The following is an 18,380-nucleotide window of genomic DNA, read 5'->3' as shown; positions in this document are numbered from 1 at the left end:
GGCTGCTGCTCTTATATCTCAGAGAGAAAGACAGGGCAGAGATTCACCACCACCCTGAGGCCTGGGCCCAGCCACTGGGCGTAGTGAGGGCTCTGGACCCCTGGGGGACACAACCCCCAGACTGTTCCCTGCCTGCCCCCTCCCCCAATTCACCCACTGGCCCAAAGCAGGGTGCCCCCTGGAAGAACAGGATCCGCCTCTTACCTCACTTTCTACCTGAGGACCACACTCCTGAGGACCACACTGACCCTTGGCTAAATCCCCTCACTAAGGGTCACTCATTGACGATTATTTGTGGGTGGGGTCACTGCAACACCAACCAAAGGCCTAGCAAGATCACTAACCGTCACTCATTGACATTTATGGAAGGGGCCCACTATGGCACTAACCAATGACTGAGCAGGACCACTGCACAGGGTAATGGCACACAGCAAACCCCATGTGCTAAGGGCTCCACTCTATTATACTTTTGCTGCTGCTTCCTTGACTAACGTCAATGCCAAGGTGGCTCTAGCGGTAAAGAATATGCCTATTCAGGCAGGAGACCCAAGAGATGTGGGTTCCATCACTGGGTTGGGAAGATACCCTGGAGAAGGAAATGGCAACCCATTCCAGTATTCTTACCTGGAAAATTCCATGGAGAGGGGCCTGACTGGTTGCAGTCCACAGGGACACAGAGAGGGACACGACTGAGTTACTAAACACACAAACACACACATACACACACCCCATGCTTGACTAACTCTAAGTTTTCTGTGTTGCAAACTTACATTTTGCATAAGGCTCTTTATTCCATTTCTTCCTCTTCTCCTAATGGCTGAGGTGGAGATAGGGGTGTATGCAACTCAACTACAGCTCTTACTTTCAGTTCAGTTCAGTCGCTCAGTCGTGTTGGACTCTTTGCGACCCCATGAAGCGCAGCACACCAGGCCTCCCTGTCCATCACTAACTCCCGGAGTCCACGCAAACTCATGTCCATTGTGTAGGTGATGCCATCCAGCCATCTCATCCTCATCCCCTTCTCCTCCCGCTCCCAATCCCTCCCAGCATCAGGGTCTTTTCCAATGAGTCAACTCTTTGCATGAGGTGGCCAAAGTATTGGAGTTTCAGCTTTAGTATCAGTCCTTCCAATGAACACCCAGGATTGATCTCCTCTAGAATGGACTGGTTGGATCTCCTTGCAGTCCAGAGTCTTACTTTTCACGTCTGTAAAAGGCCTTGAATATTTCCCAAACTGTTTGCGCCTCAGAATCCCATGGGTCAGCATAAACATAAGAAAAAGCCTCAACCCATTCCGAAATTCCGTTTGTGTAGTACTGGGATAGGGCGCCCCCAAAGTCTCCCAGGTGATTCTGATACACTACCAGGTACACCAGGTTCAGGTTCCGTGAAGGACTCCGCCCAGGGCCCCGCCCCCGCCCTCCCTCTGTCCGCTACCTCCCCGTGACGTCGGCTCACCGCCCCTCCTTCCGTCCCTCCACTTGGTCTCGCCCAGCTCGCCCCTCCCACTCCCTCTCCGGCCTCCCAAGATGGCTACGCTGTTGCCGGGCCCGGAGCCGTGGAACCGGGTGAGGATCCCTAAGGCGGGGAGCTGCAGCGCAGTGACCGTCCAGGGCCCGGACACGGCGCTCGGTAAGTGAGGCGCCGGGCTAGGGGCGCAGGCTTTTCCGGGAGGCGTGCGGCCGGCGCACGTGCGCGCTGGGCGGGACTTCCGGAGCCCGCGGGACACTGGGAAGGGCCGAGGGGCCGGGGCTGGGAACTTGCTGAGGACCTGGCTTTACAGTTCTTCGCTGGACCACCGTGTCCGTCGCAGGGCCTGGCAGGGCCACCGAAGGCTCACGACCCGGCACCGCACCGAAATGGGGGAGGGGGCGGACACAGCTGGTGTCGGGGAAGAGTGCTGCCTGGGAACCCTGCGTTTCACTCAGCCACCAAGAGGCGTGGTTAGACCTCCGTCTCTGCCGCGCTCTGCCTCTGAAGGGCTGCGGGTCTTCGCTCAAGCACTTTGCAATTAAGCCGCAATTTTCCTGGGTCCCCCGTTCGTTGTCTGTAAAATGGGGTTAATTTTCCCTAGCTATCACCAGGTCTTTGGGAGGTTCTCATGATGTCATTTAGGAGAGCGTGCTCTATCAATGTTTGAATGGCATTGCGATTATTAGGCAGTAGGGCAGTGCTGCTACTGCTGCTGCTGCTAAGTCACTCCGGTCGTGTCCGACTCTGTGTGACTCCATAGATGGAAGCCCACCAGGCTCCCCCGTCCCTGGGATTCTCCAAGCAAGAACACTGGAGTGGGTTGCCATTTAAGGTGGCACTATTTCTTTAGTAGGAGGCACAGGTTCGATCCCTGGGTCGGGGAGATCCCATGGAGGAGGGGATAGCAACCCACTCCAGTATTCTTGCCTGGAAAATCCCATGGACAGAGGAGCCTGGCAGGCGGTCCATAGGGTCGCACAGAGTCGGACACAACTGAAGCGACTTAGCACGCACACAGGTCAGTAAGAACTGGGTTGAGGGATCGAATCCTGGCTCTTCCCTCTGCTGGAGCTGGGTTGAGCAGTGGGGAATGTCTAACGTTTATGGGCCTCAGCATGTTTTCAAATGGGAATAACAATTGTACTTTATTCATAGAGCAGTTCTACTGAAAGTGAGTATTATAGAGTAATAATATAAAGTATTATTAATGTAAAGTAAACAGAGTAGTTGGAACAGTGCTTGATATAGTAAATAATGATCAGTCCAGTCCAGTCCAGTCGCTCAGTTGTGTCCGATTCTTTGCGACCCCATGGAATACAGTAAACCAGGCCTCCCTGTCCATCACCAGCTCCCGGAGTTCACTCAAACTCATGTCCATTGAGTCGGTGATGCCATCCAGCCATCTCATCCTCTGTCCTCCCCTTCTCTTCCTGCCTTCAATCATTCCCAGCATCAGGGTGTTTTCACATGAGTTAGTTCTTCGCATCAGGTGACCAAAGTATTGGAGCTTCAGCATCAGTCCTTCCAATGAATATTTAGGACTGATTTCCTTTAGGATGGACTGGTTGGGTCTCCTTGCAGATGATAGCTGTTATTAGGTATTTATAACTTATCATCACATTCCCCTCTCCATCCATCCATCCTGCCCAGTTTACAGATTAACATTACCCCTTCCTCTATTCAGAAATACTTTTAACAGGATTCCTGTTAGGCATAGAAATTCACCAAGTCTCTCAACACCCCCAAGGCAGCTCATTCTGGCCTCAAATAGTTGGGATAGTAAGAAAGTTTTCCATGTTGTGTAAAGTTTGCCTTTGTGTTACTGCCATGTAGGATGCTACTGCTACTCTTAAGAGGCATAGAGAACCCTATTAACTCTTATATCCACTGCTTTTCAGACTAGGAGGCTGTTAATCTTGTTTTGTTAAATAAGCATCCTGTGTTTAGTCAGATAGTATGTAATTTCCAGTTATAGTGATTTCTCTTTTCTAAATGTATTCTTAAAGTGATATTAGAGAAGTATACAAAAGTGTCCCACCTTCAACATACTTAAAGTGGTTCAGTTCAGTTCACTTGTGCCCAACTCTTTGTGACGCCATAAACCGTAGCACGCCAGGCCTCCCTGTCCATCACCAACTCCTGGGGTTTACCCAAACTCATGTCCATTGAGTCGGTGATGCCATCCAGCCATCTCATCCTCTGTCGTCCCCTTCTCCTCCTGCCTTCAATCTTTCCCAACATCAGGGTCTTTTCAAATGAGTCAGCTCTTCGCATCAGGTGGTCAAAATATTGGAGTTTCAGCTTCAACATCAGTCCTTCCAATGAACACCCAGGACTGATTTCCTTTAGGTTGGACTGGTTGGATCTCCTTGCAGTCCAAGGGACTCTCAAGAGTCTTCTCCAGCACCACAGTTCAAAAGCATCAGTTCTTCAGTGCTCACCTTTCTTTATAGTCCAACTCTCACATCCATACATGACCACGGGAAAAACCATAGCCTTGACTAGATGGACCTTTGTCGACAAAGTAATGTCTCTGCTTTTTAATATGCTATCTAGGTTGGTCATAACTTTCCTTCCAAGGAGGCACCTTTTAATTTCATGGCTGCAGTCACCATCTGCAGTGATTTTGGAGCCCAGAAAAATAAAGTCAGCCACTGCTTCCCCATCTATTTGCCATGAAGTGATAGGACTGGATGCCATGATCTTAGTTTTCTGAACGTTGAGCTTTAAGCCAACCTTTTCGCTCTCCTCTTTCACTTCCATCAAGAGGCTCTTTAGTTCCTCTTCACTTTCTGCCATAAGGGTGGTGTCATTTGCATATCTGAGGTTATTGATATTTCTCCTGGCAATCTTGATTCCAGCTTGTGCTTTCTCCAGCCCAGCGTTTCTCATGATGTACTCTGCCTGTAAGTTAAATAAGCAGGGTGACAATATACAGCCTTGATGTACTTTTCCTATTTGGAACCAGTCTGTTGTTCCATGTCCAGTTCTAACTGGTGCTTCCTGACCTGCATACAGGCTTCTCAAGAGGCAGGTCTGTGGTCTGGTATTCCCATCTCTTTCAGAATTTTCCACAGTTTATTGTGATCCACACAGTCAAAGGCTTTGGCATAGTCAATAAAGCAGAAATAGATGTTTTTCTGGAACTCTCTTGCCTTTTTGATGATCCAGCGGATGTTGGCAATTTGATCTCTGGTTCCTCTGCCTTTCTAAAACCAGCTTGAACATCTGGAAGCTCACGGTTCACGTATTGCTGAAGCCTGGCTTGGAGAGTTTTGAGCATGACTTGACTAGCGTGTGAGATGAGTGCAATTGTGCGGTAGTTTGAGCATTCTTTGGCATTGCCTTTCTTTGGGATTATAATGAAAACTGACCTTTTCCAGTCCTGTGGCCACTGCTGAGTTTTCCAAATTTGCTGACATATTGAGTGCAGCACTTTCATAGCATCATCTTTTAGGATTTGAAATGGCTCAACTTGAATTCTGTCACCTCCACTAGCTTTGTTTGTAGTGATATTTCCTAAGGCCCTCTTGACTTCACATTCCCGGATGTCTGGCTCTAGGTGAGTGATCACACCATTGTGATTATCTGGGTCGTGAAGATCTTTTTTGTACAGTTCTTCTGTGTATTCTTGCCACCTCTTCTTAATATCTTCTTCTTCTGTTAGGTCCATACCATTTCTGTCCTTTATCGAGCCCATCTTTGCATGAAATGTTCCCTTGGTATCTCTAATTTTCTTGAAGAGATCTCTAGTCTTTCCCATTCTATTGTTTTCCTCTATTTCTTTGCACTGATCACTGAGGAAGGCTTTCTTATCTCTCCTTGGTATCCTTTGGAACCCTGCATTCAAATGGGTATAGCTTTCCTTTTCTCCTTTACTTTTCGCTTCTCTTCTTTTCACGGCTATTTGTAAGGCCTCCCCAGACAGCCACTTTGGTTTTTTGCATTTCTTTTTCTTGGGGATGGTCTTGATCCCTGTCTTCTGTACAATGTCATGAACCTCTGTCCGTAGTTCATCAGGCACTCTATCAGATCTAGTCCCTTTAATCTATTTCTCACTTCCACTGTATAATCATAAGGGATTTGATTTAGGTCATACCTGAATGGTCTAGTGGTTTTTTCCACTTTCTTAAAGTGTTTGGTGTACCCTAAATGACTCTGCAAAGTATTCATATGGAAATGAATTTTATTAAAATCACAATAAAATGTGATATGATATAGATTCTAGTTTAATAGATGTTTTCTTAATGATTTCATGGACTTGATAATCATCTGTCACCATTTTCCTTCCTATTAATTTCTTACCTACTTAGAAATGTTTAATTATGTTGTTACAGGTGAAGCTAATGTGTTAACTTGTTATTGATTTCTTTAAAACAGATAAGGAAAGATGCTTCTTTCAGTGTATGTTTTGTATAATATACTTAATGTAGAAATGCATGTTAAGTCTTATTACTAAATATCTCTGCATTAGACCTTTGCATTGCAGCTATAATTAAAGAATGCTGTCACATTACATTGTCACTGAAGAGCCGAACCTTAGATGCAGAGACAGATGTATTATGTGCAATCCTTTACAGCAATCACAACAGAATGGGCCGCCATAAGCCCCATTTGGCCCTCAGACAGGTAAGGAGAGAGCCCTGTATTTAAGATAAAACATTTTTACTTGGTGAAGATGGAGATCGCACTGCCACTTAACTTTTGTTATTTATGGAAATTGAAGTAAATTACTTGTGATTTACTTGGACTTTCCTGATAGCTCAGTTGGTAAAGAATCCACCTGCAATGAAGGAGACTTTCGTTTGATTCCTGGGTTGGGAAGATCCTCTGGAGAAGGGAGAGGCTACCCACTCTAGTATTCTTGGGCTTCCCTTGTGGCTCAGCTAGTAAAGTATCTGCCTGCAATGCGGGAGACCTGGGTTCGATCCCTGGGTTAGGAAGATCCCTTGGAGAAAAGAAAGGCTACCCACTCCAGTATTCTGGCCTGGAGAATTCTGTGGACTGTCCATGGGGTCGCAGAGTTGGACACAACTGAGTGACTTTCACTTCACTTTGACTTGTGATCTTTAAGTGTTAAGCCCACAATCACATGTGAGCTTTTTTTTTTCCCCCCGAAAGCATTTCAAAAAAGTCTGTATTAGAAAAGAATTATTTTTGATTCTTTCCCAGTCTTGTTTCTAGTAGGTAGATAATTATGAAAAATTTTCTTCACTATATACAATCTATAACAGATTACCACACCTTTGTCTACTTTAAAGATTGAGTGATTTGATCAAAACAAAGTGTTGGATTAAGAAACAATTTTCCTGAGCATAATCAAAATCCCCAAATCATAAAAAGAACAAAGTTGCAATTTATTTATTGTGGTGGTAAATAATCTAATTGGGAATATATTAAGTGCGTATATAACAAGTTGTGTAAAGTGTTTTGTGTATCTTTTGAAGTTTAAGACAAAATTGGGTCCTTCTAGCTCAGGGATTGGAGAAGAAAATGGCAACCCACTCCAGTGTTCTTGCCTGGAGAATCCCAGGGACAGGGGAGCCTGGTGGGCTTCTGTCTATGGGATCACACAGAGTCGGACACGACTGAAGTGACTTAGCAGCAGCAGCTCAGGGATTAAATACACAGAGTAGAGCCTTCTAAGTTAAGTTCTATATATGCTCATTTATTTGCTCATTCATTTTATTAATTCTCCAAGAATTTTTGAAACTTTCTATGTGCTAGGCACTGTGCTTTGTGCTAGGTGTATGGGGTAAAAGAGACCGACATAATCTGCAACCTTAAACAGATTCATGCTCTTTGGTTAGTTTTCCACTCACATTACTTAAAGCAAAAAAGATGATTTCTTCACCAAAGAAAGATTTGCGATTATGGTCTTTCCTAAGTTTTCTTCTCTGGAGCAGGTTTTATCTCCTTCTGAGTCTTTAACTCCAAAACCAAACTTGTTATCTCAGATTGAATATATGTATTTCTCCTCCTGGCTTCCAGGTTGTCAATAATTACAGTCAGGAAAATTTGTTGTTCTGTTTTCTCTGCTCTGCCATCCGGTCAACTGATCAATTAAAACTCTCTCTGCATCCAGTCCCTTTTAGTTCTGGCTAAACTAAATTTTAAAACCTTGTCAATTTTTTGTTGTCTTGTAATTCTGACTGATCTTTCCTCCGTCAGTCTTTCCTGTACTGTGGCATGTTCATGTGTAACCAAATCCAGGTTAATCATCCTGGATTAACACAGCTTAATTTTTAATGGTTCTCCATTGTCCCCTGAATAAAGAGCAGGCCTCTTAGCTTAACTTAGCAGATCCTTCCTGATCTGGCCTCCTCCGTTTTCTTAGCTCAGGCTTCTTTCTGGTCTTCATCGTCATATATGTTATTTTACAAGCAACCTGAACTCTCTGGGAGTCTTCCTACTCACCATGTTGGTTCCCTCCTCTGAGCCTTTGCTTGCCTGGTTCTGTGTGTTTACAATGCCCAAGCCCTCCATCATTTGATCGTCATGTCTGCAGCACTTATGGACAGTGAAATTTAGTACTTCACAATTTACTATCTTGTTTTAACAGTTTCACTATTATAAGTCATGTTACTTCAGAAAAGTTTAGTAATACAATCTTGAGAATAATCTTACACTTACTTTGGTCCTCTTTATAGCACCAAGCACATCCTGGCATATAGTAAACTCTTAGTCATAACCTGATCTGAGAAATTTATTTGGCTGCGTAAATTTCAAATTTTTAACCGGAAGCAACTGCTTTGGGCTACAGGTTTCTTTACCCTAAAATACGGTATTCAGTGTATTTCTATACTTTGTATTCAGTGTATTTCTATACTTTGAAAGTTTGAATTTGTTTTCGTGTTCACATCAGTGGCTGTGTCTCTATTACATATAAACGTGAATTTGAACTGGTCTTCCCCTTTCAGGTTGAACAGTGTTTAAAACGTTTGAAAAACATGAATTTGGAAGGTTCAATTCAAGATCTCTCAGAGTCATTTTCTTCTAAGTAAGTAGTCTAGTTGCTTTGTAATGGGTTTTGTGGTGGGCTGGAAACCCTGTGTCTTGCTGTGACCTCGCTTTAGACTTCCTTCATTATTTGAATATAACCAATTATACCTTATCTGTACAAGTTTTATTTTAATAAAGGGCCTCTGGTATTTGTGGTAATCTCCCTCTGTTGGCTTGTGGGAAGGAATAGTGTGACACTGAAACCTGGGTGATGATAAACTATTTTGAAACATAAGTGTCCGTTAACTTCAGTGAGTCATTATTAAACATAACTACCTCAAATTGAGCTGAAAGCAATTCTGTACTTATTATATAAGTGTTTTATATTTAAGAGTGAAAGTAACATACTTTTCTATTTTTGTCAAGTGAAAATCAGCCTATAAATACCAAAGCATGTGTCATCCCCAGCCAACCGGTGGTGGAACTGGTGTTGATGAAGATTTTGGGAGCCTGCAAGTTGCTGCTTCGCCTATTGGACTGTTGCTGCAAGACATTTCTGTATCCTTGAATCATTTAAAAAACCTTTTTCTGAACTTCAGTTGTTTGGATGTATTTAATGGGCTTCTCAGGTGGCTCAGTGGTAAAGAATCCACCTGCAAATGAAGAAGCCACAGGAGATGTGGGTTTGATCCCTGAGTCAGGAATATCCCCTGGAGGAGGAAGTGACAACCCACTCTAGTATTCTTGCCTGGGAAATCCCATGGACAAAGGAGTCTCTTGGGTTATAGTCCATGGGGTTGCAGAGTCAGACATGACTGAGCATGCATGCAGGGATGAATTTAATAGTATTTCTGTTTGAAAGCTAGGGAGTATGTAGTTTTTCATACTTTCAAAGTAGGAGTTATAATTTATGCGAATTCTTAAAGTTTTGCTCTTTGGTCTCCTCTTCCTGGGAAGTGCCTGAAATAGCCATTGCCAGGGATTTCTACCTCTATTTAATATGTATTATCTTAAAGGCATTGACAGTTAGAAATTCTTAATCTTAAAAGCTAATCCTTAGAAACCAAATTTATTAGTGAAGCTTCTAGCAGAGTATATATTACTTTTTTTTTTTAAAGCTCAATGACTTAAATAGAACATGTTTTAAGGATTTAACTCCTTCAAGAAAATGCTGCGTTCTGTTTTTTTTTCCCATAAATGTAACTCAAGAAAACAGAAATTCCTTTAATTCTGTTTTCCAACTTTAACTTGATTCTTCAGCTTGACTGTGAAACATCTAGGTTTGCAAGAATTCATTATTTTAAACCTTGTGATGGTTGGGCTCGTGAGCAGGTTATGGTATGTATGTACGTACCTTTGATTTCCTGCATTTCTTTTTCATTTCTCTAACTCAGAGTAGGTTTCTTATTAGTAGTCTTCATATTTGCTTTTCCATGGGATGTTGAAGGTGCAGAAATTCTGTTTCTTCATTTGATCAGAGTTTATTTGGGATGGATTGGGAAGCTAAGTGTTGACAGTTATGTCAAAAGACTAGTCTTTGAATCTGAATCCATGAGATCACTTCCACATTAAACTATAAGCAAATGAATTCCTAGGATTAGCAGCTGGAATTAAAAGAAAAAAGTTTCCTCTAATCAATCAGCTGAGCCATTTAAAATGAAGGTGTTCCTGGGCAATCTGTATCATTCAGTTGTTTCTGCCACTAGATTTCTAATACTTAACGGCAATGACCTTCCTTTTGTTTTCTAAATTCCTTTCTTCCACATGAACCACCACTGCTTTTTGAGCCATAGCTATTGACGTAAAGAACACTGGTAATACTAATTGCAAACCAAAGAGAATTTCCCTTGCATCTCACAATATGTATTATGGAGCTTATCTGATGGATAATCAGATTCAAAATCTGCCCATTTGTGATTAGCTATAATTTGAATGGAAACAAAAAAAGAAAAAATTCTCTCTAATCCTTAATTTTCTATCTTAATCTGGATATCTCAAGTACTATTTTCAATCATCTTGTTTTTTATTCTGCTTGTTTATAGAGCTAACAATATTAGAATTACTTACAATATATTAGTATGATTATCATGTTAGTAATGTTAGAATTACTAATCAATGTCAAACCTTATTATTCTTCCCTACAACGAAAATAGTTTTGATTTTCTAATTTTAATAATACATGCTTATTTGAAGAAACTTAAAAATAGAAAAAATTCAAAGAACCTGAAATTTGCCTAAAATCTTATCATCTAGATAAAACCACATTTAAGATTTTGGTGCACATCCTTTGAAATATCTCTCCATGTAGTACTGTATTTGGTTTTATATAACATTTTGTACTTGAATTTTTCTGTATAAGCTGGACTAAATCTAGCTCTTTGCACGTATCCACTGTAGCATTTTTTTTTTAATCTATAATGGCAGACTGATAGGTGTTATTTTCAGCTTTGAATCTGTTAGTTATTATGTAATCTGCAAATTATAAGTACTGGCTAATTCATGAGCTCCTACTTCTTTCCCTAGGGTTCTGTATAAAGATGTTTTAAAAAGGCTGGTTTCTTTATATGAACCATTGTTTGGATTACTTCAAGAGGTCTCCAGGATTCAACCATTGCCTTACTTCAAAGGTTTTACCTTTCCTTCTGATATTGTTGAATTTTTAGGAGAGCCCTATTTTGAAGTCTTTAAGAAAAAAATGCCTACAGCTTTTGTAGCTAAAGGAGTAACTAAACTGCTAAATAAACTATTTTTAACAAAAGAGCAATCACAGAAGTCAGGTGAAGAAACTTTACTTAGAATTTCTGAAAAAGCTAAACAAATGAAGATCAGTATACAGAATAACATGGATCTTGGACAACCAGTGAAGAGTAAGAAAATCTTAAAAGGTAATTTGCTTTGATATGGCTGCTGCTGCTGCTGCTGCTAAGTCACTTCAGTCATGTCCGACTCTGTGTGACCCCATAGACGGCAGCCCACCAGGCTCCCCCGTCCCTGGGATTCTCCAGGCAAGAACACTGGAGTGGGTTGCCAATTATCTTTAGAGAAGTATGGTATTAATAATGGGTGTTTTCTAAGCTTGAGCATATTAAGTTATTTCTTTTTGTTGTAGCTTCATAGTTCTTTGCTTGCTTAACTCCCTTTGTTGTCATGTACTTAAGAATTTGTTGATTTGAAAATAGTATGCCTAATTTTTTTATCTGTGATCTCCACAGAAAAGTCATCAGAATTTGATGTGAGAGCTTTCTGCAAACAGCTGAAACACAAAGCTATTCAGGTTTGTCTGACTTATTTTAATATAGCTTATGATTTCTGCTAATTTGTAGTGTAGATGCCACTTACCAAGGGCAGAGGCTGAATCTTACTTCTGGTTTTATCCCCGGCTCTAGGTGTAGTGCCATCTTAGTTCTCAGTCTGCTTCTGAATGAGTAGAGGCATTTCCAAGGGATCTGAGTGCATCTAGTTAATTCAGTTAATAGAATGCCTTCAGAAACATTTTACCAAGGGTTTTGCTAGAATTTTAAAATGATCTTAGGATCCATCATAGGAGTGGATTATACTGCAGCTTAAGAATATGGGCTTTGAAGTCAGACAGATGGTTTGCGTCCTGGCTTTGGTCTGTACTAATTTGTGACCTTGTGTAAGTTTCTTGACCTGACCATACCTCCATTTTCTAGAAACAGTTTGCACTTCGTAGGGTTGTGCCAGTTTTAGTACATGTATTCAGCACAGAGTCTAAAGTGTGGTAAGCACTTACTTGATGTTAGATGTTGTTAGGTACTTCCATTGTCATTATCATCATCATTATCTTTTATTTATTTATTTTGTATTTGTTAATTGTTTATTTATTGAGAGACTATTTCTCACCCCAGATAGTCATAGTTTATAGTTCAGGAACACAGGAAAGTGACAAATTTCCATGGAACTCAACCCAAAGAAATTCTTTGTATTCCAAATCACTTTGCACTCTGAAACATACCAGCCTTCCTCATCTCCTCAAAATCTTTCATGGAACCATAATTTCTGTAGAAATCTGCATATGCCTTCTTTCTTTGTTCAGCCACAGCAAACTTATAGAAAGTTGCAAACCCCAGGGAGACCATGAATGCTCCAACAATATGAAATCACAGACGTTTGGCCAGGAGGCCACACATCTGAGGTTTTGCCAAAGCAGTGGACATGGTAGTTTTTCTTCTCGACGGCTCAACTGCAGTGTCCTTTCAGGATGGAGAAATGGACCCATCATCATCTTTTATCACGAGGCTTCTATTTCTTTCTTTCTGTCAGCGTTAGAGCTGATGTCAGCGTTTGACCTCTCCTCGGCCAGTGTCTGTAAACTCTGTTCTGGATCTGACATGGATAAGAAGTTCTTTTACTCTCTTTTCAAAGTTGTTTTCTTCATGGGCTATTTCTTCCATTCTATTCAATAATTCTTTTCTAGCAAGTCAGTACTTTTCTTGAAGGTTTACAAGGATTCTAGCTTGCATTTGTATTTTGTCCAGTTTACAAGTTCGGGAGGAAGATGTCATCATCACCATAATACTTATACTGCATTTACTCTTTGCCAGGCATTGTTCAGAACTCTTTATATGTGTAAACTCATATAATCCTTGCAAAAGTCCTGTGAGGTAGGTGCTGTTCTTTCCATGTTTCAGATGAGAAAATTAAGGCAAAGAAAGGACAAGAAATTTGTCCAGGCCAGACAGCAAATATGGGGCAGAACTGGGATTTGAACCAGGCAGTTTGGTTTCAGTCTTTGTCATTTAAAATTATTTGTCGCTAAGTTGTATCCAGCTCTCAGCAACTCCATGGGCTGCAGCACACCAGGCTTCCCCGTCCCGGAGTTTATCATTTCACAAGTCTCCAAATAGTTTTATCAGCTCTCTCTTAATAACTATAGCTCTCTGTGACTCCTGAAACTTTGTGCAGTCTGTCACTTGTTCCTATGTGAGCTGGTTCCAGCATCCCTCTTATTTATGACCAATCACTATTTTATTTTTAGCATTTAGCACCAATATGCTTACGGTGTTTTTAGGTCAAACTTTTATGGATCACCGACACAAAGATTGATAGGTCTCTACCTTCTACTATTATTACTTGCTCTTCTTGAGAATGAGAAATTTGCAAGAAAGTAAGTTTTGAACAGAAGATGGAAGCAGACCTAGTAGGTGGCATATTTCAATAAACAGTTCAGTTCAGTTCAGTTCAGTCGCTCAGTCGTGTCCGACTCTCCGCGACCCCATGAATCACAGCACGCCAGGCCTCCCTGTCCATCACCAACTCCCGGAGTACACTCAAACTCATGTCCACAGAGTCGGTGATGGCATCCAGCCATCTCATTCTCCGTCGTCCCCTTCTCCTCCCGCCCCCAACCTTTCCCAGCATCAGAGTCTTTTCCAGTGAGTCAACTCGTTCAAACTTGACTCCATACAGAAAAATGAAGTTGAAGAGACAGGTGCCACATCAAAAGATGGTTGAATTGGAATGGGAAGTATTGCTCAGTTAAGCATTTTAAACATACATTCAGCAGTCATCTGCATTTCCACATGTATCAATAACATTTAACGACCCTTCATTGAGGAGGTGATGAAAAATAAGCTGTGGTGGTCCAGCATTAGAGGAAAAGGGCTTTTCAGTGATTTTGTCTCCCACCAGATATACTTTGATCAATACTTAATTATGTGGCGTTTTATTCTTATGTGTAGGTTAAGTGGGCTTCCCTGGTGGCTCAGTGGTTGAGAATCCACCTGCCAATGCAGGAGAGGCAGGATAGGATGGATCCGTGGGTGGGGAAGATCCCTGGAGAAGGAAATGGCAACTCCGGTATTCTTGCCTGGGAAATCCCATGGACAGAGGAGCCCGGCAGGCTATAGTCCATGGGGTCACAAATAGTCAGACATGACTGAGAGACTAACCAACAACAACACAGGTTAAATAAATACGTATGTAAATATTGTTACTTGTGTACAACTGAATTTAGCTATAGATGGGATCTATTGTAGCACAGAGGGGAAAAAATCATAGTAGGAGCAGTGAATAAAAATTTTTTTAAGCAAAAGGAAAGGAATTCCCTGGCAGTCTAGTTATTGGGACTCTGTATTTCCACTGCAAGGGGGCACCAGTCTGATCCCAGGGTTGAGGAACTAAGATCCCCAAAGCCAGGTGGCACAGTCAAAAAAATTTTAAAAAGACAAACAGAAAGCATAGGGAACTGGAAAAAAACTTTTTTCCTTCTTTTAAAAAGATGTATTTTCAAATGTTGATAGTGTGTGAGTCAACTTCTCTCTCTTGTTATATATGTCAGTAACAGATCCAATATATTTTTCTCATCATTCCATATTTCAGGAGAAGAGCTCTGAGTTTAAATGTTCTCAATCCAAACTAAAGGCAACCAAACATTCTTCTCAGAAAGCAGTAGGAACTCCCTGTGTAAAAAGTCTTGTGCAAAGATTCCGAGAGGCTGAGACTTTCACACAACTTTCTGAAGAAATCCAAATGGCAATTCTGTGGTGTAGAAGCAAAAAACTGAAGGCTCAGACCACCTTTCTGGGTAACAAACTTCTTAAAAGTAACCGGCTTAAACATGTGGAAGCTCAAGGCTCTAGGTAGGTATATTATAAAAATTATATTCCTTTACTTCTTCTGTTATCTTTTAGGGCAAAAGTATATATATTCAGCCTTTTTAATGTCCAGTACCCTGGGGGCTAAAATTGGGGTATATACTCAAAGTGCAGTTTTGTTAGCTACTTTTATTGGGCAGAGCTAAATATATATATCATTGGGAGGAAGTAAATTTGGTCAATTGGATTTACTCTTCACCATTCCATCCATTTATTCAAAAAGTATCAGGTGTGTCTATGGTATGCTAACCTGCAGATAGAACTATGTGTAAGACAGATTTAATCCTCGTGGAGTTCTGCCTTTCTGGTAGGAGAGATGGCCAATCTGCCCGCAGCTTCAGTGGGATGAGGGTGTGAGAGCAGAAGATGATTCCTCCTACAAGGCTACAGAGCAGACTCGAGTCAGCGTCAAGTAATTTCCATTCAGAGGAGCTAGACTCTGCATGTATTTCATCCTTTTGTGATGCTTACATTCATAGCACTGCTTAAGGATGGTTATCTTTGTGAGCCAGTATTCCTTGAAACGATACATGAAGTTAGATATTTTAGGGCTTTGTGTTTTTATTGAACAAATAATAGATGCCTGTGGTAACAATTTGAGACACAAACGGCCATAAAGGTCCTCATTCCCCCTTGACAGGAGATCACTGACCACTTTTCACCTGTCCTTCAAGAAACATTCTGTGCATCCACCATAGTTTCTTACTATATCGACATGTATCTATTGAGGGCTTTATAATGGTTCCCATGGGTGTCACTTGGTCACAAGTTGTTAAATTTTCTTTAAAAATTTATGGAAAAACAATACCTGTTTTATGATATATACTGAAGGTTTTATAGTAAGTTTTGACTAAAAGCTGTGGGAGAAGTTAAGGGTTTTACATTACACTCTAGAGTGGAAGCTCAGCCTAAAATGGAGCTGTTCTGTTCAAGATTCTGTTTAAACTCAGGGGCAGATGAGGCAGAGATGCTAATTAAAAGTGAATCCAGAGGGTAATAAACTGGTGGTTATTTGATTAAGCCATTATTCTGCACCCCACAAAAATACAGTGCTCTTTCATTCTGTCCTGTTTTGATGTTTTAATCACACGTTATATTTGTATTACATTTTAAGTTTACTTGGAGGAGCCTGGTGGGCTGCAGTCCGTGGGGTCGCTAGGGGTTGGACACGACTGAGCGACTTCACTTTCACTTTTCACTTTCACACATTGGAGAAGGAAATGGCAACCCACTCCAGTGTTCTTGCCTGGAGAATCCCAGGGACGGGGGAGCCTGGTGGGCTTCCGTCTATGGGGTCGCACGGAGTCGGACACGACTGAAGTGACTTAGCAGCAGCAGCAGCAGCAATGTCCACAATAACTCTGTGACACAGGTGGTGGTATTCACATTTTATAGATGTGTTAACAAGAGGATTTGACTCAGGGAATTAGAGCTGGAGATCTTGAACTCAGCAGCTGCTGCTGCTGCTGCTAAGTCGCTTTAGTCGTGTCCGACTCTGTGCGACCCCATAGACGGCAGCCCACCAGGCTGTCCCGTCCCTGGGATTCTCCAGGCAAGAACACTGGAGTGGGTTGCCATTTCCTTCTCCAATGCGTGAAAGTGAAAAGTGAAAGTGAGGTCACTCAGTCGGGTGACCCCATGGACTGCAGCCTACCAGGCTCCTCCATCCATGGGATTTTCTAGGCAAGAGTACTAGAGTGGCTTGCCATTGCCTTCTCCGGAACTCAGTGCAGATCCTCTTGATTCTTCTGTTTTTTTTCATCTATTTCCATTTCAGTTGGGAAGTCCACCTACCCTCTCCTCACTTAAAAACTACCATTTATAGTAAGACAAAATGGTTTGGAAACAGAGATCATGGATTACCTCTTTAAAATGGGCTTCCTCAAAGTTCTCTATTGGTTTAAAAAGGAAGAGGGTACAGAAGGTACAGACTCATGCTAATCGTTTGCAGTCTATCACAGTGAGGCAGTTAGCAGGGTACCAATATATCCTATTCAGAAGCAAAATACCAAACACAACCAGCCATTTGAGTTCTGAATTCCCAAATTTGAAAATAATATGAATGCTGTCATTTTGCCTGTGCCAGCATCCCTGTCTTCTCATTTTACATAAACTCCCTCTTGACTTTCATTCCTTTTTCCTTGTTCATTTCCTGTTATTATATTGAATATCAAGTCGTTACTCCAGAAGTGGGATGATGCATCCTAGTAACTATTCTGTTTGTAATTCATCTTTTCCCCAGTTCCATTCCTATTACGTTATGAATAGATAGAAATTATCAGGAAGTAGCTCTGGGAGAAGGAAATGACAACCCACTCCAGTGTTCTTGCCTGGAAAATCCCAGGGACGGGGGACCCTGGTGCGCTTCTGTCTATGGGGTCACACAGAGTCGGACACGAATGAAGTGATGCAGCAGCTCTGGGACTGAACTATGGCAGTATCTCACCATTCAGCTGCTTTGCTAGTTGCAGGAGCTACTTTACTGTGGAAATGTAATGGGGACACATTTGCCCACAGTCTAAATCAGAGGGAAGTTGTGCTCTGAAAACAGACTGGATATGAAGCTCCTATTTCCATGTTTTTTTATGATTCTGGAAATTGTACAGAGGCATAGGACATATATTTTAATTGGAAGTTGGTAAAAGGAGATAAAATTTTTGAGAATGTTTTTCTGCATCTTAACAATCTAATTTCTTCTGTCCTTTAAAGTTTGCCAAAGAAGCTACAGTGCATAAAAACATCTATTTGCAACTGCCTTCTTCATGGCTTAGGTATGAAAACTTCAAAGCATCACCTGAGACAAAGAAGATCACAGAATAAATTTTCACTGAAAGGAAGGAAACAGAGAAAGTTGCAGTCAACTCTTTTAAAGGAAATCCAGCAGCCCCCTCAAGGGACTCAGAGTGCTACGGATGTCATTGAAGGGAGACTCTCAGATTCTACTGTTCGTAGGACTGATCTGTACCCTAACAATAAGCAAGTGTTGAATAGGAGGGTTTCAAATCCTGTCGTACAAACTAAGGAGAAACAAACTCATGAAAAGCTTACAGAAAGCAATGAAAATGAGACGGATTCTTGGACAATGATGCAAGTAAACAAACATAATACATCAGGAACCACTAAGGAGACAGACGACATTGATGATATTTTTGCTTTAATGGGAGTTTAGAGGCTCATATGTGAAACTTTTAACCAGTTGCTCCAGTGTTCTGCTGCTTTAAGTAGAACAGTTGAGATGTGGAAAGATCTGGAAGTACCACTTGGACTCAGAGGAGCTGCTTTAGTACAACACTGTACAGCAGTTCATTTTAGTTCAATAAACGCTTACCATAGCTTTGTGTCATTTAA

General features: G+C 41.6%; 2 protein-coding genes and 1 pseudogene across 9 annotated transcripts in view; 1 reads left to right on the top strand and 2 right to left on the bottom strand.

Moving 5' to 3' along the window:
- Window positions 1–18,380, bottom strand: part of GTPBP8 (GTP binding protein 8) — a 151,811-nt gene that overhangs the window by 114,328 nt on the left and 19,103 nt on the right. For 2 of the 3 annotated variants that reach the window (XM_055422938.2, XM_055423180.2), the window contains one exon: window positions 15,079–15,416. The exons of the other annotated variant lie outside the window; for it this stretch is intronic. In XM_055422938.2, the coding sequence (XP_055278913.1) occupies window positions 15,278–15,416 (139 nt within the window). In that variant the 3' untranslated portion in view covers window positions 15,079–15,277. Of the gene's footprint in view, window positions 1–15,078; window positions 15,417–18,380 lie in introns of those variants that run through there. 3 annotated transcript variants of the gene reach the window in all.
- Window positions 1,474–18,380, top strand: RMP64 (ribonuclease MRP subunit p64). Of its 6 annotated transcripts, none has more exons than XM_088836961.1 (9): window positions 1,474–1,632; window positions 5,963–6,102; window positions 8,394–8,473; window positions 8,842–8,973; window positions 9,676–9,753; window positions 10,939–11,300; window positions 11,628–11,689; window positions 14,758–15,017; window positions 17,742–18,380. In XM_088836961.1, the coding sequence occupies exons 1-9, from the start codon at window positions 1,530–1,532 to the stop codon at window positions 18,199–18,201; spliced, it is 1,677 nt and encodes a 558-aa protein (XP_088693087.1). In that variant the 5' UTR covers window positions 1,474–1,529; the 3' UTR covers window positions 18,202–18,380. The 6 variants fall into 6 exon arrangements, with proteins under 6 accessions (XP_088693087.1, XP_055278550.2, XP_055278714.2 ...); XM_055422575.2 differs by having other exon boundaries at window positions 1,475–1,632; window positions 5,948–6,102; XM_055422682.2 differs by having other exon boundaries at window positions 1,527–1,632; window positions 6,054–6,102.
- Window positions 11,328–14,602, bottom strand: LOC148778755 (cytochrome c oxidase subunit 6C pseudogene; annotated as a pseudogene).

The sequence above is a fragment of the Moschus berezovskii genome, chromosome 1 (assembly GCF_049115385.1).
Source record: "Moschus berezovskii isolate FMDL1 chromosome 1, NW_MosBer_1.0, whole genome shotgun sequence".
NCBI lineage: Eukaryota > Metazoa > Chordata > Mammalia > Artiodactyla > Moschidae > Moschus > Moschus berezovskii.
This window is presented reverse-complemented; position numbering and strand designations above follow the sequence as displayed.

What these genes read in the sequence shown, in the direction of transcription:
- RMP64 (XM_055422575.2), top strand. Translation starts at nt 1,530, where the DNA reads ATGGCTACGCTGTTGCCGGGCCCGGAGCCGTGGAACCGGGTGAGGATC. An exon ending in TCAGAGTCATTTTCTTCTAA is followed by an intron (nt 8,474 to 8,841) that starts GTAAGTAGTCTA and finishes ATTTTTGTCAAG; the next exon opens with TGAAAATCAGCCTATAAATA. An exon ending in TGAAACACAAAGCTATTCAG is followed by an intron (nt 11,690 to 14,757) that starts GTTTGTCTGACT and finishes TCCATATTTCAG; the next exon opens with GAGAAGAGCTCTGAGTTTAA.